This window comes from Tauraco erythrolophus, chromosome 5 (genome assembly GCF_009769465.1).
Source record: "Tauraco erythrolophus isolate bTauEry1 chromosome 5, bTauEry1.pri, whole genome shotgun sequence".
In the NCBI taxonomy this organism is placed as follows: domain Eukaryota; kingdom Metazoa; phylum Chordata; class Aves; order Musophagiformes; family Musophagidae; genus Tauraco; species Tauraco erythrolophus.
In genome coordinates, this window is record NC_141469.1 from 79,830,342 (window position 1) to 79,856,871 (window position 26,530).

Consider the following 26,530-nt stretch of genomic DNA (forward strand, 5'->3'; position numbering starts at 1 on the left):
AACTATGTCGTAGTTTCCCCGGATAGCAAGAGCTTCCAGTTCCTCTTGTTTATTGCCCATACTGTGTGCGTTCGTATAGAAGCACGTAAGTTGGGCTTTCGACCCCACAGCACCCCTAGGGGGGGAAGTTTTATTACCTGAGCTGTTATTTTTGGGATTCTCTTTAACCTCTAGGCAACTAGTGTGTTGCTCCTGACTACACATATCACCCCCTACTATCACTGAGGCAGCAGGCCGAAGGCACCTGCCTACACTCCCTTCATCAGACAATGGAGGGCCGTCCTCGGCTGTTAATCCTCTAAGTCTGACAATACCCCCCACCCCCTTCACATCTATTTTGAAATACTGTTAACAAATTACATAGAATAGTGACTTATTTCAGAGACATATTTTTCCTATTTTTAAATAGGTATAAAATGCAAAGTATAAAACCAAAACAACTAAGCTAAATAAGCTCTCTTGCTGTAAAGACTGATAGCGAATAAACTGCTGCCTGCTGATGTACTTTAGATAAAGCAAGTCAACCAATTCACTGTACAATTATCTTCTGTTCAAAAGTCAAGTAAATTTAATCTCTTAATACAATGCAGATTCTCTTAAAGAAAAATGAAATTTCATTTAAAAAGTTATTTCATCATTAATGCTGTTGGGTTCTCTTGACCTCTTGTGTGTAACACAGGCAGGACAAATTAAAAAATCACAAGACTTGTTTTAAATATAATTAGAGCACATTTAAATGCTGAAAGGGGTCCCATGCTATTTCATTGTTGATACACTACATATATTTTTTTTACTTGTTTGGAGTGCCGTATTGGCACCATTCTGCCCAAACTATTAAAATCTTAAGTTTCAGAACAAGCAAGAAGTAAAAAACCAAATCCTCGTAAACAGATCCTCCCTGAGATCCTCTCAGAGGAGCCAGGAGTTTCTAATGGAAAAGAAGGAGTTCTCTGAGCAAGCAGAACATCAAGTACTCTCATCTTCCACTACTCAGTATCCCCAAAGGTTCAGGAAGAAAAACTATACGGCTACAGGGATTTTAACGTACGTGTTTCTAGTAGCTGATTAAAATTAATTACTGCCTGGTGTATTCCTGACTGGCTGACCAATGGGTGCTTAAATGAACGACGCTCATTCCAACCTGCCTTATTGTTTTGCTCCTTTAAGTGTTTTCAATGGTTCAATCTACTCACATTCTCAATGCTTGCAAAAGTAAGCTACTTCTGCCTGTAGACAGGTCTGACTTCTGCAGCTTCTGCATCTGTAACTGCGTAAGAGAAGCAGGCCAGGCCAGATTCCTCTGTTAAGCAGGCCAGCCTTGCCAGAGCAAAATCAATAATGCAGCGAAGTTATTTCACAACTAGAGTGCACTTCAAATTTAAAAGAAAAATCAGTAATATCATTAATAAATTAAACATTTAGAGCTAATTGCACATTTTCACAAAAACAGAAATCCTGTTCAATGCTCAAGTTCATGAACGAAAGACAGACTTGGACTTAGACCAAAGCGAATGCATATGAACTAATAAAATCATTAAACGGAATGTTAAATGGTCCATTGCGCATTTCCTTCCCCCTCCTCCAATATAAAAATCTAGTGAATTTTTTAGTAAGACATAAACCTGACTTTTATTATAAAAGACATGCTTTGGATGTTAATAAGTTTCTTTGGAATCCTACACAAGCTCCCTTGGGATCTGTGGTGAGCTCATATGAAATTAGCATAGGCACCGATTCTAAATACTACCAGAGCTTTAGGCTGCGCATTTTCCTATAACTTCTCCTCATTGCATTCCTTCGTCCCAGAAAATACTCTCTAGAATAGTTTCTATAAATAAAATAAATCTAAACTTGTAATGGTTTAATGAGCTTCCCACTCTCTTTACATAAAAAGAGCCAAATAAGAGGTCCCAAATTTTGTTAAACATGTCATTCAGCCTAGCAATTTAAATATTACAAAAGAAATGCTCATAATAAGCAAGAAGCCTCTCCACTTTGTAACAGCTCAGTAACTACTGAGAGAACATACTTCAGCACGAGAAGGAGCAAAAAGATGTGGTTACGTGTGACCTTACGAGAAGTTAATACCCCTCAGCCCACTGTGGATCATAACCGTGCAACTGAAGGAAAGCATCCATACACCAAAGCTTTGATTAAAGAAAACATAAATACAGACTAACCACTGCACTCCAGTTTTAGTACTCTTTTTTTTTTATTTTTACTTTTTAAGAGAGTTATTGAGTAAATTATCAGGGATTCTTAGACCAGAAAGATTATTTAATTATATAACACTTAAATAACAGATTTGTGGTTTCTGTGGCGTTTTTGCATGGAAGAATTTTGTCAATGTGTCAATTACACTGCTATTAGAAAGAAGATTTCACAGTTAGCTGTAAAAATACCAAGAATTATTGCGGTCTTACAGCAATTACTGTGTAGGAGGGTATAGTGTTTACAGACTGGAGATGGAATAATTTTTGTATGACTTATGAATCTGACCTTTTTCACCGAAGGCAGATAGAAATTTGATAAAGTTCTTAATACTTTAAAAAAAAAAAACACCCAACAGATTTTGAAGATTCATGTATGCGAGTATAAAATGGTGTCAGAGTTCCCCTAAGGGCAATGACATCAAACAAACAAAGAAGAACAAACACTATTCCAGACAACAGCATTCCTTATCAAATCACTCCTCTATGACAATCAAGACGTTTCTAGGAAAACTCTCAAGTTTAGGCAGAAAAAAGTTCAATTGGTTTGAATCAAGATATCATTTTTTACTTTGACTAAAATGACCAAGGAAAATTAGCCTGCATCTCATTAATATGTTGTATGGTGGAGAGAACAGACTTAAAAATAACTTGATTCCAAGCTGCTTTATAGACAGCTGTGTGCATTTTAGAGTTGCTTTATTGTTGCTGCTTCTGTTGCTTCATGGGCTTTCATACTTCAAAATAAAATAAGACCCAGCTGTCCTTTCTATTTTAAGGACTCAAAATGAATCTTTATGCTTTAAAATTACTTTTTTAAAAAAATTTGATCAGTATATAAATTGTTACAATTAAGCACTGAAATTAAATGATATATGACATGCAAGAATTCTACCCTCCCAATAACAGTATGAATGAAGTGCCAGATTTCCTTTAAGACAAGAGCTAAGCAGCACATGAGATTTTAACACAAAGGTGAGTAGAAGATATAGACATACAACCCCATTAAAAATTGAGAAACAGTTTTCTGATCTCCCAGTGAGTTTCTCCACCCCAGGAACAAAAGACAAAAAAAACCCCACACCAACGACCAAAAAAACCCACTCAGCTGTTTAAAAAGGAGAAAAAGGAAAAACAAAAGCCCTAAACCAGAAAAAGGAATCAGAGGAGGGAGAGGGCAAGCAAACCCACCAAGAGTTGTTAATCACCTGGACAAGATGGTAAGTGGCAATCTTAGTCTCTAGCTAAAAGAAGTTTTATAAAACCCTAAAGCAAATCAAAACCTACCAATGGACAGTATTAATATCTCAGTTTACAAAAGCAGTATGCAAAAGACAAGTACACAACAAATTAAGTTACAGAAGCCAAGTATCAGAATGATTTTATAAGTGATGATTTTTATCTATCGGTGCTTTTCTTACTTTTTCCTACTCACTTCACAATAATAAAATCACAAGTTTTCGAATTCTTTAAGGTTTTATGTAACAGGGGGATACTTCACTCTATTTTGCACTATTAAGCATTAGGTATATTTTCAAGGTCAATGATTAGCTTTAATCTCATACCTACTCATTTTAATTGAGCAGCTATTTATGAAACGTTAGGAAAGAGCTGCCATATTTCAGGCTACCATCTATAGCCTTGGATGTATAAACTTTTCAAAGGGGTTGTAAAAGTCTTCCCTTGGCACTTATCAGAGCTTCATGTCTTTGACTCCCATCAAAAGGAAACCGATATAAAGCACATAAAACCTTGTACCACAAGCTGCAGGTCACAACTTTAGAAGTAGTCCAACTTCTACACCACCTTTAGTTTACTCTGTGTCTTTAAAGATTCAAAATGTTAACAGAACTTCTGTGTACCTTAACACCTGGGAATAATTTTAAAACAAAAGCTTCTAGAACTGATTTGCTCTAGGAAAAGCTTCTTGCAACTCTAACCATGAAGTCAAACAGTTGAATTACTTTGATAAAACTTAACTCATTAGTCTTGTACAAGAAAAGCTAAGGCTGGCTAAGAGAGAACAGCACTACTACCAGCTCTCACATTACTTTCAAATGCCAGATATACAAAGCTACTTGAGATTGAAGTTTGAAGTAAGGTTATGTCTGAGACAAAACCCAACAAAAGAGATCCTGCACTGCTCAAAAAGCCACATGCCCAGGCTGACTTGTACATCATTTTGCAGGGCTTATGCACTAGAAGCTGTTTGCCCTACAGCCTGATGCTCTCTCACACATCCATTTCCACAGCAACAGGAAGCAGTAAGAGTGTATCCTTGTATGTAACGGAGGTCACATAGCCAACACTTAATCCATCCTTACTCATGGATATGTGGCAACTACTAGAAGTTATGAGTGAGTTCCTACAACTTAGTCAACACAATTGCTGAAGCCTTTCAGATTTCAGTTTTACCAATTCTGCATCTCATTTAGAAAGCTTGGTGTATTTATAGTAGAGGAAACTAAAAATGAAAAAAAATGCTGCAAGGCTGATTTTCTTCTTAAACACAGTATTATTTTAAAATATTTTCAATCAGAGCATTAAATCACAACAAGCTGAGCTTTCCTTCTGTTTCACAAACACCCAGATAGACAATTGCTTCCTTTAGACATATGCCAACAAAAATATGTATTTTTCAGAGCACCACAGTTTCAATCATGAAAAGTATAAAAATATCTATATATATGCATACATATATATTTATAAAAAGGTATTTAACAGAAATATGTTTAAGCATTGCACTTGCCAAGAGGTTCATAAATAAAAAACACTGCTGTACAGCCAGAAATTGTCAGAGGTGCAATAGCTTAAGAAGGTTAATACTTGAGGCTCCCATTAGCTGCACGATGTAAGATTATTTATACTATTCTCTCTCTTCGGTGTCAGCTTTAATAAACAGCAATTTAAATGATACTTTACAGAGTCTGAGTGCCTACCTTACTGGGATCAGAATGGACCAGCACCTCCTGGCAAAAAAACCACTTAACACGACGACAGAGATAACAGAATAGCAATGCTGACACAGATGGCAACAGGAGAAGCTGAATCTGACCATATCCCTTTCAGCCTGTGAGAAGGATAAACTGACATTTGGGTAGGAGGGAAGCATTCACCAACACCCTACACCTGTGATACTCAGTTGAGTTCCCAATATGCAGAGTCAGAAACTAACCACTTTCGAAGATGAGTGGGAGGGAGGTGTAAGAAGTGAGAAAACAGATGAAAGTTATCTTTTGAGAAAGTTTAAATTTTATTATTTTCTTATTTATATTCTGAAAAAAACAAATACAGAGTTATTGATTAAGTGGGAAAAAGTCCAGTGTCCGCCTTGGAGACCTCAAAAGTAATTTCCTCCCAGACAAACAAACAAAAAACCCATGGTGGTTTGAATATTATAGATTCCTCTCAAATAGAGGATTTCCACCCTCTCTAATCCTCTCCAGCCCTTCCTCCTCCTCCTCCTCCAACAAAAATCTCACCTCAAGTTCTGACACTTTCATTAGTGGGAGGAGCTGGAATTAGGAACTTATTACTTCATCACTTATACTGAGACACTGGGAAAGACGCTTTACACTTGCTTACTGCAACTTGCAAAGAGCAAATACGTTCGTCCATACGCTTCAAAAGCGGAAATACTTTCCTAGACTTGACCTTAAAGTGGCTAATTTTATATTAAAGAACTGTATACCTTTTTCAAGTTACAGTTATTTCTCTGTATTTTCCAATTTTTGACAGGTGGTTAAGTATTTTCAAGCCTTTATTTACACAATCTTAGCACGCTAATAATAAAAAAGTTTGAATATAAAACTAATTCAGAAGATTTCAACAAAAAACATAACCAACTTTAAAACACTCTTTTGTCTGCTTCAACGCTGAGGTCATGCTGACATACCTATTTCCTCAATACCTACTTACCAGGAAAACCTTCAAAAGTGATTCTATCCCCAGGTACTGCCCCAGGTGGGGGAGCCAGGATTTCCACTTTTTCTGGGGAGCTGGCACACATCACCATTGCTTGAGATACAACTCCTCTCATCTTCGCAGGCTTCAAGTTACAGAGTAGTATTACCATCCGATTCTGCATCTTGGGGGATGAAAACAGAAGGATGTGAGTACTTAAATGCCACATGCTTTTGGGGACTCTAATTATTTCACTGTAATAAAAGAATTACAAGCAAGAGACCTTAACATTGACGAGAGAAGAACAGAACAACAGATGCACGATTTTAAAGCCTGCACGTCAGTAACAAATAACATCTAAACCACTTAAGAGTTGGTCAGTGAGTAGTGGAGTAAATGGTGAATTGTGACACGTTTATCATGGAAATACAAAACGTGCAATTCATAAATCCAAAAACCAGACGATGCATTTCACACACGTTCCATCTTCACGCATTCTAAATCATCACTTGAGTCCATTTTCAATATAGCACTATTAACCAAACAATTTCCATTTAATAATAATAAAACGCAAACAAACCAACCAGAAAAGCCACTCAACAAATTAGACTAGCTCACAGATAAAAATTTCAATCTATATACTGGAAGCCTACAGGTGTTTTACATAATTAGCTCACTTGAATCTTAGATATTATCTTATTTAAACTAAATGCTTTGTTGTTTTGTTTTTTTAAACCACTCAAAATGGCTGTATATACCGTGCACTGCAGTTTGTTAGAGCAAAACTGTAAAACTAAGTTTCTTCTTCTGTTGTTTTATTTTAATAAAAATTATAACAGTAAGCCAGAGAAACACCCTTTGTTAGGGTAAACTGCCACACTTTAGACTAGAAAACACACTACACTTTCAAATGGAATAAAAATAAAACCCAGAACATTAAGAGAGAGACAGAAAATAAGGAAGCTTTAATTCCCACACTGTTAATGCACATCTCTCTCTCACTACCTCTGTATTTCCAGATTTCAGTCTTTGTGCGTTACAATATAAACCTTAAACAAAACTGCAGGGTTAACACCCGATAAAACTCATGATCTAGTATTCTGAATACTGCATATTTTCAAAGTAGAACATTTTAAAAAGAAAAAATATAAACCTCCAAAATGAAGCCCTTATCATGAAAAGTTGATCACGCCTAAGTTTCAAGGCAGCCCATTGCCTGAAAAACTCTTAAGCTATTGCCAGGGACACAAATAGTCCAAAACACAAGAAATCGCTCAATGATGTCAGCGACTCTAAAATGTAAGTTACAGATATTTTCTAGTGCTGAATAACAATTAGCAAATGGATATACAGAATAAAGTACTCAAATTTAATTTTGACTAACTTTAAAAGATTCTAGACTTCAGAGCGTTGCTTTTTTATTACAGATTAGACAATCAACAAAACCACACTGCATTAATACAGAAATGGAAATCATTGTCTTCAAACTAAGAAGAATGAAAACCAAATCACTCCTTTCTCTCCAGTCACAGTGGTGCAAATGATTATATATATTGCATGAGATTTCTGTATGAGAAGTTGGTTACCACTACAAAATTAAGAAATATTTATCAACATTTCAAACATACACATTATCCCATCACTTTTACTAGGAAATCTCTTCAAAAGCATTTGAAGAACTGCTCTAATACTAAGATATGTGCACTGATTTCACAAATAAATGGTAAGAAACCTCAAAAGGTCAAATAAATATTTTTATAAGACAAAAACTAACCCCAAGAAGGGAAGCCAAAACCAGAACATTGGTATTTCAAGATGTTTTGTTTTTTCCTTTTTATTACGAATTATTCAATTCTTAAACTGTCTTCAGATAAATGACAATTCCTTAAGTATAGAGAAAAAAAGAAACTAGACCTAAATAAACGCTTCCTAACTCTGCAGGAGTTTTTAGTTTGTTGAATTTTTTTGTTTTGTTTTTAAACTAGTTGTGCTAATTTTTATAGAAGGGACTTACTGTAATGTTTCCAGAAAACAGGGCTTGAATTACAATGGTAAACCCCTCTGTATTCATGCATAATAAATTAAAAAAAAAAATTGTTTATGAACCATCAAGGAATCTGACATTCAGGTATCATTCTCTCTGCATTGTTTTTATGAGACCTTTTTAAAGTAAATGATAAACAAAACCCTGAAATGTGTCAGCTACAAAGCGTCAGATCCCGTAATTCTACTGATGGCCACTCTCTGAAATCCCATAAATTAGAGGCACAAAAGAAACAATCTAGTTTTTCAAAAGTAACTCTAAATATAAATTGAGGATTTTCCTGACAGATAAAACTGAGTAGAGAAAATACAAAATGGGAAGAAATCTGATTCCCTTTCCCAGTATGTGAAAAGTTCTATCAGAAATACAGAGTGTTACTGAAAAGCAGCTCAAGGTGACACAGACAGACAGTAAGAGCATGTTTTCATCTGCATATGTGTTATTATCCAGTAAAGCAAATTCTGGTTAAGAATAACAGGGCAAATCTCTACACTTAAAAGGACACAAACAGAAGCAGTCTATGTGTACAGGGAGCTGATAAGGCTTTGACATCTCAGGGGGTGTCTGATACATAAAAAAGCTGAGAACAAGCAAAGGAATTTCAAACATTATCTCCTTAAAACAATAACAACCTCCACTGGCCTTCCAAAGAGCCAATCCTTTTGTTTTGGAAATCCAGGAACTTCAAAACTGACAACTCAACTAGTGAGAAACTGGTTTATTTTCAGCAAAAACGTTAGTTGTTACAGTTTCTATGGCTGGACACACCATAATATTCACATTCAGAATAAACCAATCCATTTTACCAACATGCTGGTAGAACAAAGCACGGGGGGGGGGGGGGGGGAGGGGGGCAGAAAGAAATCAAGCAAAGAAACTAAAACAAGGAAAATTTAATCCTTAGGTTTACCATACAGAAAAAGCCTAAAGTTTATCCTTGAAGCACAAGTGTTAAATTGCCTTTTTTCTTAAGTAATCCTTGAAGTTACCTGTATAACTGATTACCAGCTAACTACCCCTCTACGTCTCAAAACAAGATACCAGGACAGCCTGCAATGGCTTGTGAACATGAGTTAAAAACCAATGCACTGATTGCTTTAAAACCAGAATGAGTTGCAATGCCAACAGCAACAAAAAGCCCGCCTCCATTTACTACATGGCTGTGTGGAGTTTGTCAACAAGCATAATTTACAAGCCAGAAGCTTGGCTACATAGATATTTCTATTTGTTTGATACCTGAAAAGAAAGGCAGTAGCATTTAATGCAGCCTTGAAGCATAATGTTACAAAAGCAGAGGAAAAAACTGGTTTGCTTCAAGAAAGGTGTCTTATGTAAACTCATCATAAACATTCTGTATAATAGTCACACTGTAGTCACTGTTCTTTATGATTTATAGGAACATTTTTTTTTTCCCTGCAGACTACACAAAGAAAATTAGAAGATCAAGAGTATGCATTAAGAATATAGAATATAATTAGCATTCTAAAAAAAAAGAAATAAATTCCAGTACCATCTGATAATTCCTAGTGGACAACACTAACCCTTAAGCAGCGATCTAGAAAGAAAAAAGATGAAGCCATCTAAGTGCAAAGAAAAAGCTTCTGCTATAAAAATGAGACTACATAGTTCATAAGATACAGCTGTCATGCATCCTCCCACAAAGAAAGGTTGTAGGATAGTGTTTCTGGAGGCTGATGGTGGCCTCTTCTCTTCTTGCTAAGTTTAAGACACACGCCCTGCATCCTTCACTTCTGACCACTGACGTGAGGATCTCTTAGGTTAAAGGGGATTTCAGGAAGTAAAAAGAAGAGACGTGCAAGACTTGTCTGAACGTCAAGAATGATTGCCTGAGACAGGTATTGATGTTACGAGCACACACAGAGATCCACTTCAAAAAGCCAAACTCAGTGGCAGAAGAGCTGCAATTCCAGCGGATATTTCGGAGTGTTTTCCAATTGTCCCCAGCTGCTGCTGAAAGAGCTTCACATTGGCATGGTCCACTTCATGTTTCAGTACCACGTCCCCACTTCTGATGGACACGTGTCTATACATGATGCCCAAGGGTACAACCTCTGACTTGGCTTCACCACCATCAGTGGCGCACGAAACCACCATGTACTACGCATAAAGTGGGCACACAAGAATTTTTTACACCGATAAATAACCTGCACTGCATACCGAAATGTTAACAAAGACACCCGTTGTGCTTCCTAGCCAAAAGTAAAATCAGACGACACAAATACGACAGCCTCAAACACTGCTAAATTACCACGCCATGCACTGTGATCATAAATAGCCGAATTTTTGGTGAATTATGTCATAGTACTTGAACTGATGTATACACTTTTCTTTAAATATATGGCAGTAGTCACATGCCAGGCCAGGCCTCCGCATCTTTGAACACTTCACAAAACACAAAGAGACGGAAGCGAGCCCTTAAGCATTTACTGTCTAACAGAGACTTGCCAAAACCAAAACCAGACACACAAACTAACTGTTCCCAATAAATGTGCAAGAATGATCCTAATTGTCTATTAATGAGTACTCTCGATTATTTTTTTCCCCAACAGAAAGTAGGTTAAAGAGAAAAGATTGCTACTGCTGCTGCCTTCTGTACGGTTCATGTTCATAAGTTTATTTAGAAAGGCTTTTAATATTTTTTTTCTATACACTTTCAAGAAAGTGGACTGCTAAAACTGAGCAATTTCAATTTTTGTCCACTGTAAATCCAGTAACTGGACACTATCAGGTGATCAGTGCAGAACAGTTACTGTATTCAATCATTTTTTTCAGTTCAGTAACTTTCTGTATCATAAAAACAACAATCACAATTGTAATTGCCTCCTATATTTGCAGTCATGGCAACAGGATGTGACTAGGGATTGAAAAGGCATTTGAGAAAATGTAGCTTTTCCACAAAGATCAATTCCTTCACGACCTGTTTTGCAGTTGCTCTACACAGCACTGCTTTAACTGCCAAGCTTGCATTTTTAATGCCGAAGCAGCTTTCAGTCTACAAGAGGTGTGAAAAGTAAACATAATCGTGAAGTATCAGGTTGTTCCCAAGACATACATCAACCGTGATGTCAAAAAAGCACAGAGGCAGTCTATTCCAGATAAGGAAGTAAAAATTTGCATTTTGTATTCCACTGCCGTTTAAGCCGCTCACTGCCACCTAAGGTAAATTTACATTCTCTTTGCTTAACTCCATGCCAAACACTTCAACAGTCTGTAACGAGAGTTGGAAGGCAAAGGTTTCAAAAGTTTGGATGACTGCTAAAAAGTTACTGTGGGTTCTCTACTACATACGAGGAAACCTAAAGAGAGAGTCACGTCTGTTTGGTTTAGAAGTCCACTGTGCCAGTGTCATCACAGAGGAGTCAGAACAAGATCCAAGATCTGCTTGCACTGCAAGCAGAAAGGAACTCATTTGGTATAAGGGTACTTCTCCATTTTCTGGCAGATGTTGTTAAGCATTACTTCCATTTTGCATTTTATTTTTGTTTTCATGACTGTAAAAATCTTTTAGCAGAGTGAAAACACATCCTATAAATAGATTAAGGTCCTAAGATACTTTAGGAAGTGAAAGGGTATCAGTAAATAATTTTGACAATACCTGATCCAGAGGAACATGTTTCACTAAACCACTGACAACAGTCCTTGGGCTTGCTTCACCAACATCCACTTCTTCTACGTACAGAGCGTCTGCATCCGGATGCTTTTCAGCAGTGGTAATGCAGCCAACACGAAGATCCAGACGAGAAACATCTACAGGTTTTGCATCATTACTGCCAGCAGCTGGCTGCTGTTTCTTCTCCTTCTTTTCACCTATTAAAGAAAGGTTAATTCATGAAATAAACATTAACAAAAAGCATAAATAATGTATACGACTACTGCAAGGGAAAAGTGAGCTACGATCTCAGAGTTAAGTGTAAATCTAGTGTAAAACACAAATAAAGAGTTAGCACCTCTATTACTAGTTTCTTGTGGAGAATCATCATACCTACTCCAATCTAGATTGTTTCTACAAGCAATTACCACCTTAGGACAGAGGTGTTTTCTTGCTTGTAAAGTGAAATCATCCTGATCTTTAAGTGTAGCTAACGCATACGCTCTGCCACAGGTCACACTAATAAGCATGAAGTACTGTTTTAATAATTAGCAAATACCAGTAAGTCTAGCCATGGTGTTTCACCAGCAAAGGGAAACTTGACAATCACAAGTCAACAAGTTACTAGTGCTTAACAACAGGTCCTGACTGTGGACAATGCTAAGCCACTGCAACTGCACTGTTACAGTTGCAAAGCAACTCTTCAAGATAAACTCTTCATGGCTTCACTAAGGGCAAATCCTGCCTGAGTAATTTGGTGGCCTTCTGTGATGAGCTTACAGCATTGATGGACAAGGGAAGAACAACTGACATTGTCTACCTGGACTTATCCAAAGCATTTGATACTGTCCCACATGACATCCTTGTCTCTAAACTGGAAAGACATGGTTTTGATGGATGGACCACTCAATGGATAAGGAATTGGCTGGATGATCGCACTCAAAGAGTTGTGGTCAATGATTCAATGTCCAAGTGGGGGCCAGTGACAAGTGGTGTTCCTCAGGGGTCAGTACTGGGGCTAGTGCTGCTTAACATCTTTGCTGGTGACATGGACAGTGGGATTGAGTGCACCCTCAGCAAGTTTGAAGATGACACCAAGTTGTGTCGTGTTGTGGACATGCTGGAAGGAAGGAATGCCATCCAGAGGGACCTTGACAGGCTGGAGAGGAGGGCCTGTGAGAACCTCATGAAGTTCAACAAGGCCAAGTGCAAGGTCCTGCACGTGGGTAAGGGCAATCCCAAGCACAAGTACAGGCTGGGCGGAGAATGGATTGAGAGCAGCCCTGAGGAAAAGGACTTGGGAGTGCTGGTGGATGAGAAGCTCAACATGAGCCGGCAATGTGCACTGGCAGCCCAGAAAGCAAATCGTATCCTGGGCTGCATCCAAAGAAGCATGGCCAGCAGGTCGAGGGAGGTGATTCTGCCCCTCTGCTCTGCTCTCGTGAGACCCCACCTGGAATACTGCATTCAGCTCTGGAGTCCCCAGCACAAGAAGGATATGGAGCTGCTGGAGTGGGATCAGAGGAGGGCCACAAAGATGATCTGAGGGCTGGAGCACCTCTGCTATGAAGACAGGCTGAGAGAGTTGGGGCTGTTCAGCCTGGAGAAGAGAAGGCTCCAGGGTGATCTTATTGCAGCCTTCCAGTACTTGAAGGGGGCCTACAGGAAAGCTGGAGAGGGACTTTTTACAAGGGCATGTAGTGGTAGGACAAGGGGCAATGGCTTTAAACTGAAAGAGGGCAGATTTCAATTAGATCTAAGGAAGAAATTTTTCCCTCTGAGGGTGGTGAGGGACTGTAACAGGTTGCCCAGAGAAGCTGTAGATGCCCCATCCCTGGAAGTGTTCAAGGCCAGGTTGGATGAGGCTTTGAGCAACCTGGTGTAGTGGAGGGTGTCCCTGCCCATGGCAGGGGGGCTGGAACTAGATGATCTTTGAGGTCCCTTCCAACAGTAATCATTCTATGATTCTATGACCATAGTTAACATTCTTCACTTCCCAAATACGCAAGTGTGTGAAAACGCTCACAGCTTACAAGGTTCGACTGAGGAGGAGTCTTTATCTCATGGCAATGAAAGGGTTTGTTGTCACCCATACATGCTGTATAGAATAAAACAGCTGTGAAGCAACATTGCCCATACTCAGCTGCTTATTTAGATATTCATTTCAGGATGAGCAAGTCACATCCAGTTTGTTTACAAGACTGTCCTGTTTAAGAGATATTCAAGATTTGGTTAATGACTGATAATCTCTGGAGGATTAAGAAATGTCTAAGAGATCCTTTCTTAAAATAAGCATATTCTGTTATTCTTTTATTCAAAATAGCTTACATATTAATATAAACTAAGCTTTCTTCCTTAGAGAGGAAAAAGTGGACACTGCAGGCAATTGGATTCATTTATCGTTGCTCTAGTACAGGGTTGAAATTACATCATACATTTAGCAATAAAAAGGCAGTATTTTTTTTTTAACATAAGCAATAGCTCTTAAAAAATATCTCAGTTCATGTATGATAAATAAAAAGCTCTAGTGTTTATGACTTGGTTTTATTAATCTAATTGTAATGAGATTACAATTCTATTACAATTAAGATTAATAAAACCAGTCATATATACAATAATTGAACAGAAACTGAAAAAAATGCCTTCAAGATAGTTAATATTTAATACATAAGATCACTTCAAAAGACCTGCAATCTTTATCCTTAGTATCATTCCTCATTGTTCTCCGCTTTATGATATTTCCTTACAATAGTCTGGAGCCAAAAAATCAGCTTCTAGCACCCTATTTATTTCACTTTAGAGAAATGGAGTCTGTCACCAAGTAAGGAAAAGAGAACACAGTAAAGTGTATCTGTACACAGCATATATACAGACGCACAGAAAATGTCCACTTCAGAGCTGCAGGCTAAGGAGAGAGCTGTGCTCCTCTGGCCAGTGCTGGAGTCAGCCCAGAACCAATACCCAGAGAAGCCTCACAGCTGAAGTTTGCAAGAAGTAGAAGTAAGAACATGGGAATAACTAGAGAGGAAACAGGTGACAGAAAGCAAAGGGATTTCCATAATTTCGCCAATTTCAGGACTAGAAAACAAATTTTATGTATTGGCTACTTTGATTGTTAAATACTATACCTATAAGCCTGTGTCGTGGGTTAGGTTGAACCGCCCCCCCACACACACAGCCGGTCACTCCCCCTCCCCCACCCCCAGGAATGAGGGAGAGAATTAAAGGATAAACGTGAAACCCGTGGGTTGAGATAAGAGTGATTTAATACAGATGATTTAATACAATGTAGGTGCTCACCACCCCCTCGTATGCGAAGCCCGCCTCGTCCCGAAAACTGCAAATCCCGGACGAACGCGAGGCCCCGAAATAGAGAGGGGCAGAGAGGAAGAGATAGTACTCCGAGAGTGGGAGTACTGGAAGAGAGAGAGGAAAGAAAAAAAAAAGAAAAGCAATAGAGCGAAAAAACACAGCAAGCGCAAAAGAGCAAAAGCGGCAAAAGCCAAAGCGCAAAAGCCAAAGCGCAAAAGCCCTTCTTCCCGTCTGACCCTCGCTTTTATACTGGGCATGACGCTGCATGATATGGAATACTAATTGGCCAGTTTGGCCCTCAGTCTTAAGTTCCACACAAATCACAAGGGGAATCGTGTCCCCCTTGTCCCATCTATGCTCCCCCCTTATCCCGCCGTGCTTCTGCACTCCGGCACACTGAAAAGTCCTTGGCAGCTTGTTATCAGCGTTCTTCTCAGAGTGAGCCTCTGAGTAAAACCAAAACATGGAGCTTTTCTAGCTGTTAAAAAAAAAAAACTCTGTCCCAGCTAAAACTAGGACAGCCTGCATACAGCTCACCAGAAAAAAAAAAAAAAAAGAAAAATCAGAGACTCAGTGCCCTATAAGCATAATACCTAAATTCTGAAAAGCTGTATAAATCAATTCACTGCAAATTATTAATAATTGGCATAGGAGAATGACTGCAAAACATGAGTTTAAGTTACAAGATAGGCACCCATACTTTTGTGTAACAGACACTTAGGTGCATTTTTTTCCATTAAGAGAGTTTATCAAACAGGTGTCAACAGACAGCTAAAGAAAAACGGGAGGAAAGGTGTAGGAAGCCTACATACCCTTCTGCTACATTTCCTCCCTGTTGCCAAAACTAGATTATACTATCTGCCAATGTCCTTTACCCAACACTTCCTCTTAGCCACACAATTTCACCAGTGTTGACATGGATGGATCAGATCAATTCTGATGGAACTTCACTGTCTGTAAGAATTTTCCAGGAGAAGAAAAAGAAAAAAAAAAAAAAAAAAAAAAGGCAGCATACTTAGAGGATGCAGAAAACTGCAATTTAGCACTCTTCCTTTAGTGTTATGTTATGCTACCATTGCTTGCAAGGTATTTTTCTGAGCTGGTCTTTGCCTTTGCTTGCACTGTTTCCATGGCAGGAACAAAAAAATAACAATAAAAAAAAAAATCTAAGACTCAGAACAGAAAGCCACCCAGTCTGCCAAAAACTACTCTAACCTTTGTGTCCTCCACTTCCTCTCCCCACTTCCCCTTTTATTCTTTTCCCTCTCCTTTGTGTGTGTGTGTATCTTGGTTTTCCTTTCTTCTGTTATGTGGTTTCTGGGGACTCAGGGAGGAGCTTTTTTTTTTTTATTTTTGTTGTTTGTTTTGGTTTTTGTCTTGTTTTAAATAACGGAATTCAGTCACACTAAAAGAAATTCGGCATGTATCCCATTTAATTAAGAATCTGTAGCCTACTTGACAGCCTTCGTTAGCTTCAAGTACTTCCAAGATTTTAAGAGACAGCACAAGACTCTTCCTACTGTGGCCGTACAAACTGTTTTTTTCCTGTGCCCAAAATCACGTAAAAGCAGTTGCATGAATTAAATGCCTTAATGGTCTACCACAGTCAAAGAAAATTGAAGTACCTTTTTTTTCTACTTTTTCCTTCTTTTTCTTTTCTTCATCTTCACCTTTAATTTGATCTTTCAAACCAGGAGACGGTGCGACTGCTGTAGGTTGGGGAACATCATCGGAAAACGAAGCTGTAGAAACGGTTGTACCAGGAGGAATTGCGACCTGTTTTACTAAAATTAAAACCACAAAAGTTAGAAAGGATACCAGAACTTTGAACACTGTGACATTTTAAGTTTCCAACATAAATGAGAAAGTAGAAAGAACTGAAAATTTTGCTTAAAATACCTAAACCACAGCTGCTGAGTAGTGAAGCACAACATTAAAAACCACATACCAGCACTCAATCTACATATGATTATTCTGATCAGTGAAGAACAATGCCTTTCACTACCCATTTTTTAAACAGGCAAAAAGTGCTAAATACAAGAAAATGTATAAGCAAACACCACCTCTTTTTGTAGTTTATTTCAACATCCAGTTGTCTTTGCTACTAACTCCTTATTTCTCAGTTAGGTTTGCCTAGTTTCAGTTTCTAGCTAGAAGCTCTCACCATACTGGAGACTATGTCGTAATTTTCTACGCAGAAAATAATTTTTATATTGTAGTCGTATCACTTCGTAACTCTTTTTTCTGATTAACTAAAGCAACTGAGCCTAAATCATAACATTCTAAGAAATTATCTGCAACCCTAAAACGATCTGTTGATTTCTCACTTCCCTTCCCTAAATTCTTCACATCACCTTCGCATTTCTTTTTAAACTGTTGATACAGAATTCTGGACATCATCTCACTATCAAGTCTTAACAGATGAAAGCAGATGAATCACCTTCCTTCTACATTTTGCTCTTCTCAAGAATCTCATTAAGGCTTTTTACAATATCATTGTAAGCATCATCAGAGTGCTAGACAATATCATCTAGACTTCCTTTCCCACAAAAGGTTAGACTATATGATCTCTTGAGGTCTCTCTCAACCTGGGCTGTTCTACAATTCTGATTAATTACTGTTTAACAAATCCGTCTAGTGTCACCACTAATCAGTTCCCCGTTCTGCACACATGCTTCTTTTTACACTTGAGACATTTACTAACTTTGCTGAAGAGCTGCACTGTTTGTTGATACCTGCTCTATTTAATGCCAAAGCAATTTGCATGAATTATGTTCTTACAAGATAATTCGAATCTGAGATTTCTTGCACCAGCAACCACTTGCTTGCTGTTTGCTTGCTAGTTGTAGAAAGTCTTTTTATTTCTCCGATTTTAAAAAATATATATCTCAAGTGATAGTTCTGATGCTCTGCACTCATCTAATTTCTGTGCTCAACTACTTAATACTGTCAAAGCTAACATACACTAATTTACTTCAAAAGTAAAGATCTGAATTTAGTCCTACTACTTTTTAGATAAACTAGCTAAGTACAGGAAGATGCATGTCAAGTCGAATATTAATTTCCTAGTCCTTTCCCATCTTGGAAAAGATCTGTACACCTTGGGACTTCTCTCTCAGGCATAACAGAGATCCTGTGAAACATCCTATGCCTGTCAAGAACTGCTGCAGACTAACAGACAATGGAGAAATATAAACTAATCATTTGGGTTAGCACATGAAAGGGCTTCACTCGTATCCAAAGGCGAAAAAGAATTCTCTGCGTTTATAAAATGCTAGTCTTTTCGAAGATAAATGTGTTGTTTTACCAGTAAAACATTCAGTATGGTTGAACGTTAACATCCAGTTGCACTGGATACTATCTCACCCAATTTACCACACTGATAGCACGGGTAAAAATAGTGACAGCTGTTGAGGGTAGAAGAGGCTTTCTTTGGAAATAATTTTAAAGAAGTCATGCTGGATCTGAAACACTTCAGTTATGATTTTTTTATCCTTTTTTTTAATATGAATTATATAACAATGCTGCAAGGTGAATACAGCTGCAGGAGTGTAAAGAAGGAAAACAGTGCAATGAAAGGCTAGTCTTATTAAACTACGAATCAAAATTCAAAAGACATTGTTTCTAGTTTTATATTACCACAGATTTCTAATAAGTCACTGCCCATCTGTATGTTGAACCATGGCTTGATTTTCCATAGGGTTCTTCAGTCATGTTAGATTAAATACTGAGAGTATCAAGAAGTGTTAGATATTCCACAATTTCTAAGGTATTATAGGCAGTTACTGTCATCAGTCTTTTGATTTTTCAAGGCTTATTATGAAAGACACTGTACAAAAACACAAGAAAAATCAATTCCATGACTGATTAAGATTTGGCATATGTATCTGCTAGGTTTGCATTACTAAAATGTTGGAAGTAAGTAACTCATCATAGGCATGGAACCTAGGAAAATCCAGAGTGTGTAAGAAATGCCAGAGTCACATACAGGCGGATAAAAATCAAGAAGGATTAAGATAGTACAAAATATAATCAAAACCAACTAGATCTATGTTGCATGAGGATAGGACTTTTCTCCCACCTCCATTTCGAATTTCTGCCTGAATCAGCTCCTGTTTCAATCCTTCAATTTCTTTCTTCAGTTTAGCATTTTCCACACGGAGCTTCTTCTCTTCCCGTAGAGATGCCTGCAAGACTAGAGTTGACACTCTATTAAAAACAACAGGCTTCAATCATTAGCATCCAACATTTGGCAAACAGAGGTTTTGTTTTTAGACAAAAGTAAAACACGGCAAGCCAAACACCAGAGAAGTGGAAACTTTCAAGGAGTATATAATCAGAGATATTTTGGAATTCTTTTTTGTTGAAATAGCCATTTTTACAATACTTGTGTACTCAAGTTGCCTCTCAATATACTAGCTTCTCAGTCCTTAAATATACTCACAAGAAAAAATTACAAGAAACCTCTTAGAAAAAGTTTGAACGTGTTTGTAACATGGAGCACCTAAATTCACTGATACAGGTATGTACAAAATGTCAAAGTTGAGGGTATGATACTCTTGACAGCCCCACAGTGGTGAAAAAGCAGTAACATACTCAGGCAAATGCATAGTCTCATACTCTTCCGAACTCCCTTTCTCCCTCCAAAAGGAATCATGTCATATCAAATTTCCATAATCTACTTGTGTCATTAATCCTTCCTCATTCATTCCTTTTCTATTTCAGAATAAGCAGCTTCAAAAAAACCCCACAAACCACAAGACAGCGAAGCGGTGCTACTATCACACACTTTATCTTGGAGAACTTGAAACACACTTCAAAGGCTGAAAGCACCAATGAAGTTGTCCATGTTCCCATTTTTTCCTACGAGTATTTAACGTCAACCATCTGGTTAACAAGTTTATCATAAGATAGATAATTCCTTACTAGCTTTCTCCTTGAGCAGAGCAACTTGTTGCTTGAGGTATTCAATAACTTGATCAGCCTCTGCACCCTTCTGCTCCAGTCTGTTCAGCACTGCATTGTTGGCTGCCATCTTTACCAATAAACGGGCTAAAAACCTAGAAAAAAACAGACAGTCTAAAATTAATGACTTCTTGATGTAATTACACCACCATCTCTTACCACAAGAAGCAGTCCTAAAATCAGTTGCTGAATAGGAAAGTCAGCTAAGTGAACAAGCTGGGCTCCCACCTCCGAATGCAAAGCCCAAATAAAAGCGACGTTAAACGGTATCTGATGTTTGACAGCTGCTTTCAAGTATTTTGGGAGAAAAGCAACTTGTCTTCCCAGCTGCACAAAATGTATTCCTCCTTCATGAAACTGAAAAAATTCCACCTTCATCAGAAAGAAAGGTCTGAATATTTTTTTTTTTTAAAAAAAGGAAATAAAAGGGAAAAGGTTGGATAGGAGAACACTGTATCCTGGTTTTAGAGGAAAAATTAATTAAGTGTACCCAGAATTGTACTGAAACTGAGAAAATAGAAACATCCCACGGAAGTTTCCAAAGTTTTCTGATAAATTTATTCAGAATATACTAAATATTTCATGAATTGTGGTTGTACATACATTAGGAATTTACTGTTATTTCACTTTTAAGGAGAATTCATCAGTATTTTTACTCGTCTCAGATTAATGCAACTTTTATTGCAGGTTTACATGTTCACAGTTATTTCAGCATTGATTTTGATTGTCTTATTTTGTTTCCACTGAAACGGAAGGCCCGGCACTCAGGTAACAAATTAAAGAAGCAGGAAACACAAAAGACCAGTAAAGACAAGAGCACAAATAAATGCTGTCTAACCTTCTTTCAGGATGTTCAATTCCTTTTACTGAGTTTCTCTAATGTTACAGAAACCAGCTATGCCTTGTGTACAGCCCTTACTTCTTGAAAGCTACCAAATTTGGTCTATTTCCTTCTCTGCAACACTCGTGTCTAACCATAAAAGCTCAAATAGTAGCAAAAGAATGACAAAATACAGTTAGGCATTCATATCTGCAGCAGAGAGTGTTTTTACCCTCCCACTCAGTATCCAGAGGAAGAACGAAGCTGTACTAACAGCTGCCACCTGTAAATCAAGGAAGAGAACTGATTCTAGGTGGGACGAAAAGATGCCTGGCAAATCTTCACAGGCAACAGTGATGGAATTCCTGTGAATTTTCCCATCGAGTGCAAAGGGAAGAACTGGTAAGAAAACAGTAAGAAGATGGACGCGTTGGCTCCTCAGTTTTATCAGATTTGCAACAAAAGCCACGATGAGGACAAAACAGGTTTAGAAATAACTGAAAAGCAAATAGATACAATCCCACTCAGGCCAGTCTCAACATAACACCTCTGCTGCACTCTCAGTATCAACTTACATTTGATACCTGATCTTCTATTACAATGAAATTAATTCTTCATTGCTATATATATATATATATTTTGTTTCAAAAAAAAAGGCAGGCAAAAAAACACAAATCAGGAACAATGTAATTAAAAGTTCTCAAAATAAAATCCACAAAGCCAGCGACAGATACAGCAGTCGGATGATGCACAGGTTATATACCTCCTGCAAAAGTGATGAAGGAACCGACATCTTGCCTTCTTTGCATCTAATACAATCAAAGTCTGTTTTACACACTTTGCTTTGCTTAAAGATGCAAGAGTATTACTGCCATCATACCTTCCATTCATCCACAACAGATTTTTCTTTTAAAAGAATGAAACTCTCATGGAGCAAAGAGCAGTAAAATCATCTCTCCAGGACAAACAACTAAAGTAATTTTAATATTAATCTCTGCCAATAAGAAAATAATTTTGTTTTCATGCTCAGCCTGAAAACAGAGGGGTTTAAAAAGGAAAACAGTGATTCCAATAAGTTACTGATTTAGATGTCAAATGGAAATAGACATAAAACTATTATGGCACAAGGCAGCATAATACAAAGCCTGAGGTATTACTGTCTACATACCAGTAAGATTTCTTGCAAACTACATATTCCCTCAGGGGAACACAATCCTAACAGTGGAAACTTTGCCAACAACAACAGAAATGCTACTAAAACTTCAAAGCAAATACAATTGGTACATTTTATAGGTTTTAGCCAAGTTGGCTAATGAACTGAGGATCTGGAAATGAAGTTACATGATTACAATGGGTAGACAATTTTCCCACTTGTCAAATAAATTTCTGTAAACCTAGTATTGTAACAATAACACAAAGGAATAGGTATTTCCGATACCAATATAAAGAGCCAACAGGCTGACATGAACTTTTGCACATGCACTGGAACCCGTACAGAAGAGTGATAAAACTGTATCTAAAAAGGGTACATTTAAAAAAAAAAAAAGTTAAGATGCACCCCTTACTATAAAACACAAAGCACACTAAAAACATTAGCGCTGCAACAATCAAAAGTTACAGTCAATGATTTTTTTGGAATTTTTTTTTAACCTTTCCCCTATTTCCTTTGTTCACTATTACCCTGACATCACCCCACCCCACACAAAAAAAACACCAAAACACAAAATCCAAACAACCAACTCCTATTGGTGACAACAAACTAAAAACAGGAAAGAAAACCAGGAATAATATAGCTTAAAAACCAGAATCATATCTTATTACAGATACATTCTGACCTGTTTTCACAGAAAATGTACCAGAGGCCAACTGAAATGAAAATCCCTTCACACAACTGTGCCTAAGGAGCTGCTTTCCCTTCAAGCAGAAGTAGTTCTGAAAAACGAGGAGTAGCTCTATTCAGACCTTCCGGAAAGGTGTCCTGGTTTCGGCTGGGACAGAGTTAGTTTTCTTTCCAGTAGCTAGAACAGCACCATGTTTTGGGCGTTTGTTATGAGAAGAACGCTGACAGTGCACTGATGTTTGCAGCTGACACTGAGACATCCAGGACTTTTCAGCTTCCCATGTTTTGCCAGTGTGCAGCAGCATGGCAGGCTGGGGGGAGCAAGACCAGGACAAAGGGCCCACAACTCCTAGCTTATCATTCGAACTTAGACTCAGGATTGAGGCCCAAACTGGTCAATGGAGTATTCCATACCATGCAACATCACGCCCAGGATATCGGTGAGGGTTGGCCGGGAAGTTTGGGTCTTCTCAGACTCGGAGTTTTCTCTCTCTCATACTCTTTTCAGGCCTCTCTCTTCCAGGACTGCAGTTGCAAGACTTCTGTTTCAGGACTAATTGCCAGGACAGGCATTGGTCACTGGGTGTGAGCAATTACACTGTGCATCACTCGTTTGTATATATTATCATAAATTATCATCATTATTACTTTTAATTTTATTTTAATTATTAAATTGTTCTTCTCTCAAGCCACAAGTCTCCTTCACTTTTCCCCTTTAATTCTCTTCCCCATTCCTCAGGGATGGGGGAAGGTGAGTGTGTGGCTGTGTGGTGTTCAGCGGCCAGCTGGGTTAAGCCATGACAAAAGGGCAACCTTCTGAAGTTACCTAGTTGCTCAGCTAAGGGAAACTGTATAATCCCAGACCTCTGAGGACTACTTTCTTACCTGCAAGGCATTCAGAACTGCTCCAAAACTCACTTGCTCCACTCCCCAACACAAGAAGGACACGGAGCTGCTGGAGAGGGTCCAGAGGAGGCCACAAAGATGATCAGAGGGCTGGAGCACCTCTGCTATGAAGACAGGCTGAGTTGGGGCTGTTCAGCCTGGAGAAGAGAAGGCTCCGGGATGATCTTATAGCAGCTTTCCAGTACCTAAAGGAGGCCTACAGGAAAGCTGGAGAGGGACTTTTTACAAGGGCATGTAGTGACAGGACAAGGGGCAATGGCTTTAAACTGAAAGAGGGCAGATTTTGATTAGATATAAGGGAGAAATTTTTCACTCAGAGGGTGGTGAAACACTGGCACAGGTTGCCCAGAGAAGCTGTAGATGCCCCATCCCTGGAAGTGTTCAATGCCAGGCTGGATGAGGCTTTGGGCAACCTGGTGTAGTGGAGGGTTTCCCTGCCCATGGCAGGGGGGTTGGAACTAGATGATCTTTGAGGTCCCTTCCAACCCAAACCATTCTATGATTCTATAATATAAATCAATCTTCAAATGAAAAACTCAAGTCCTGCAGTAAATTCATGAAGTTTCATATCAACACATGAAAGTTGTTTAATTTCTCATCATTCTACTTGCTGATTAAAAAAGAGTTGCTTATCTTTTTTAAACAGAAAGCACTGCCTCTGGCGGTCTTCTAAGTAGCTGCAGTTCCCTCACAGGAGAAAACAGGCATCATTCTACTTTGTTTCTCAAGAACATGTGATGTGGAAGGGTCTCCAAAGTGGTGAAATCTCTATAATAAATCAAGACTTCTCATTTAATACAAATTACTCCAAAATTTCAATATGTTTTACAAATATTGGTTTATCATCATTGGCCTAGACCTTAGAATATATCCAGATCAAAAAAGTGAACACATCAAGAAGATGCTAAAAACATAAACCTTGTAGTATCTTACTCTTCAATATTGATATTTGCTTTTTAGAGGCAAGAAAAAGCCAAAACCCCCATAAAATTAATGACAAGATTTAAAACTTAAACTCCAAAAATTGTTTTTGGAATCTATCCATAGTTCAAACATGGAATCAATTACTTTTCACTATTGGAAAAACAATCATTCGAACAAAAAAACAGAAACTGGAAGCCAGCTGATTCCCAAACCCTAAAATAATTAGCTCTAAGCATTCCTTTTTCCAGCTGGAGATTCGAAAAAAGCTCAGTACTTCTAAGTTCTCAGCTTTTTCTTGCGATGTTTTTTTTAAGGTCACCACACAACGTAAGATTACTAACTGTACGAGATCTAAGTTGCAGGGTGCTTAGTAAGACTTATTGCCTAGACATGAACATGTTCTCCACGTATGCAGCAAGTACATCTATGACAGTGATGCAGCTTTATTTCAGCTTTTTCAGTTCAGTAAAGTTTTATGCTGCTCTCTTAGGTGACAGGTGTCTTATTTCTTGTTCTCATTCTTTCCCATGGGCCTTAACGCAACACAACCAAATGTTGTGTTTCAGTTGGTCACCTGGGTATGTGTTGAGACCAGCTGTCATCAAATTTTGTCTCAAATGAGTAAAATGGAACAAAATCACCACAACTGCCTGCTTCTCCTCTCTTCCTCTCCCACATATACACTAACTTCTCCACAACAAGAGGGTAAACTTTCACAGCTCACCACACCTAGGCAGTGTTCTTCATTGCACAGCTGCATCACTCTGACCCATTGCTGCCCTTTGCTTGGCACTAGCTATGGAGCAATCAAGCATTTCTACAGCAAAGCCAATCCTACTGATTTTAGCAAAGAGCAGAAAGCAATCACAAGATGGCCCAGATAGCATAAACATATACCTTATAGAGAATGCCATGCTTATGCATAGCCACCAACCAAGACCTAAGATCAGGCAAGGAGCCACTACAGGAGAAAATAAAAGTCTGCAAAAAGACATGTTTACCTTTCAATCAAGAAGCTCTGTTCAAATTAAAATTTTGTCATTACAAAGCAGAACCAGTGGGATCAGCCTTATTCTAAAAGTTATCGACAATACAACGGTAATTTCTCCAATGCTAAATAAAGTTCATTAATTTAAACTATAGAAAAATATTTAATGGCAATTCCTCTTCCTAAGCTTTTGGTCTTAAGTCTCAAGCTGCTCTGAAACTAAACTCCCTTTCTTCTTCCATGAGATGTCTCAAGGCATTTTATTGTGGCCAACTTGTACAGCAAAGCATTCTGCTTTCTGTAAAAGATAGAAAGTACCAACAATCACTTTGTTTCTGCCAGAAGCGTGTTCAAAGACTTCTATCTGAGCATCTTTTTTGGGTATGGTCATTTCTGGCAGACAATCTTACAGAAATCCATAAATGTAACAGAATGTGCCAGCTGTTTGCCAGATTCTGCTCTCCTGTGCTTCGCACTTCTGTGAACTGTCAGGACACACAGTGAATCAGATTTCAGAATCTCACATCATACCTTTTTATTCTGCAAAGTAAGGAACAGTGGTGAGCAGATCAAAACAGAAGGGAAAAAGAGAGAGGAACTATGTTCTCTTTTGGTAAACCAAAATATCAGTGCAACTAGGAAATTGTAACTTGTGTCATCTTCTCCTGTCTCAGAGAATTGGGATTGATGCTTTAAAAGTCAATTCTCTCTTACAGGTTTCTCTTTACTTCTGATAAAGTATTCTAGACCTGATGCTGTAAACATCTTTGACTAAGATTCACAATATCTGATTTGATTTCACGGGGTTTTTTTGGTAGAAAAAACTTAAGGTTTAGTTTTCAAAACTATGAAAATTTAAGTTATTTAAAAAAAAAACTGAGGAGAGCTACAACTGGTTAGTTTTGAGATCACATCTTAGTTTTGACTTGATCATTTCCCTCCTTCCCTCTAACGAAAGCACAGAAGATGAGCAGCAGCTCCCAATTTGTCATTAGGGAGGCAATGGTC

The 26,530-nt window shown here is 38.1% G+C and overlaps 1 protein-coding gene across 2 annotated transcripts in view; it reads right to left on the minus strand.

Annotated features, from left to right (window-relative positions):
• The window catches only part of AIMP1 (aminoacyl tRNA synthetase complex interacting multifunctional protein 1), a 50,758-nt gene that overhangs the window by 3,735 nt on the left and 20,493 nt on the right, over nt 1-26,530 (minus strand). The window contains exons 2-6 of one of the 2 annotated variants that reach the window (XM_086611939.1): nt 20,006-20,139; nt 19,161-19,274; nt 16,705-16,863; nt 11,774-11,985; nt 6,129-6,297 (exon numbers count right to left, since the gene is read on the minus strand). In XM_086611939.1, coding sequence (XP_086468065.1) covers nt 6,129-6,297; nt 11,774-11,985; nt 16,705-16,863; nt 19,161-19,274; nt 20,006-20,139 — 788 coding nt within the window. Of the gene's footprint in view, nt 1-6,128; nt 6,298-11,773; nt 11,986-16,704; nt 16,864-19,160; nt 19,287-20,005; nt 20,140-26,530 lie in introns of both variants that reach the window. The other variant, XM_086611940.1, reaches the window with a different exon arrangement.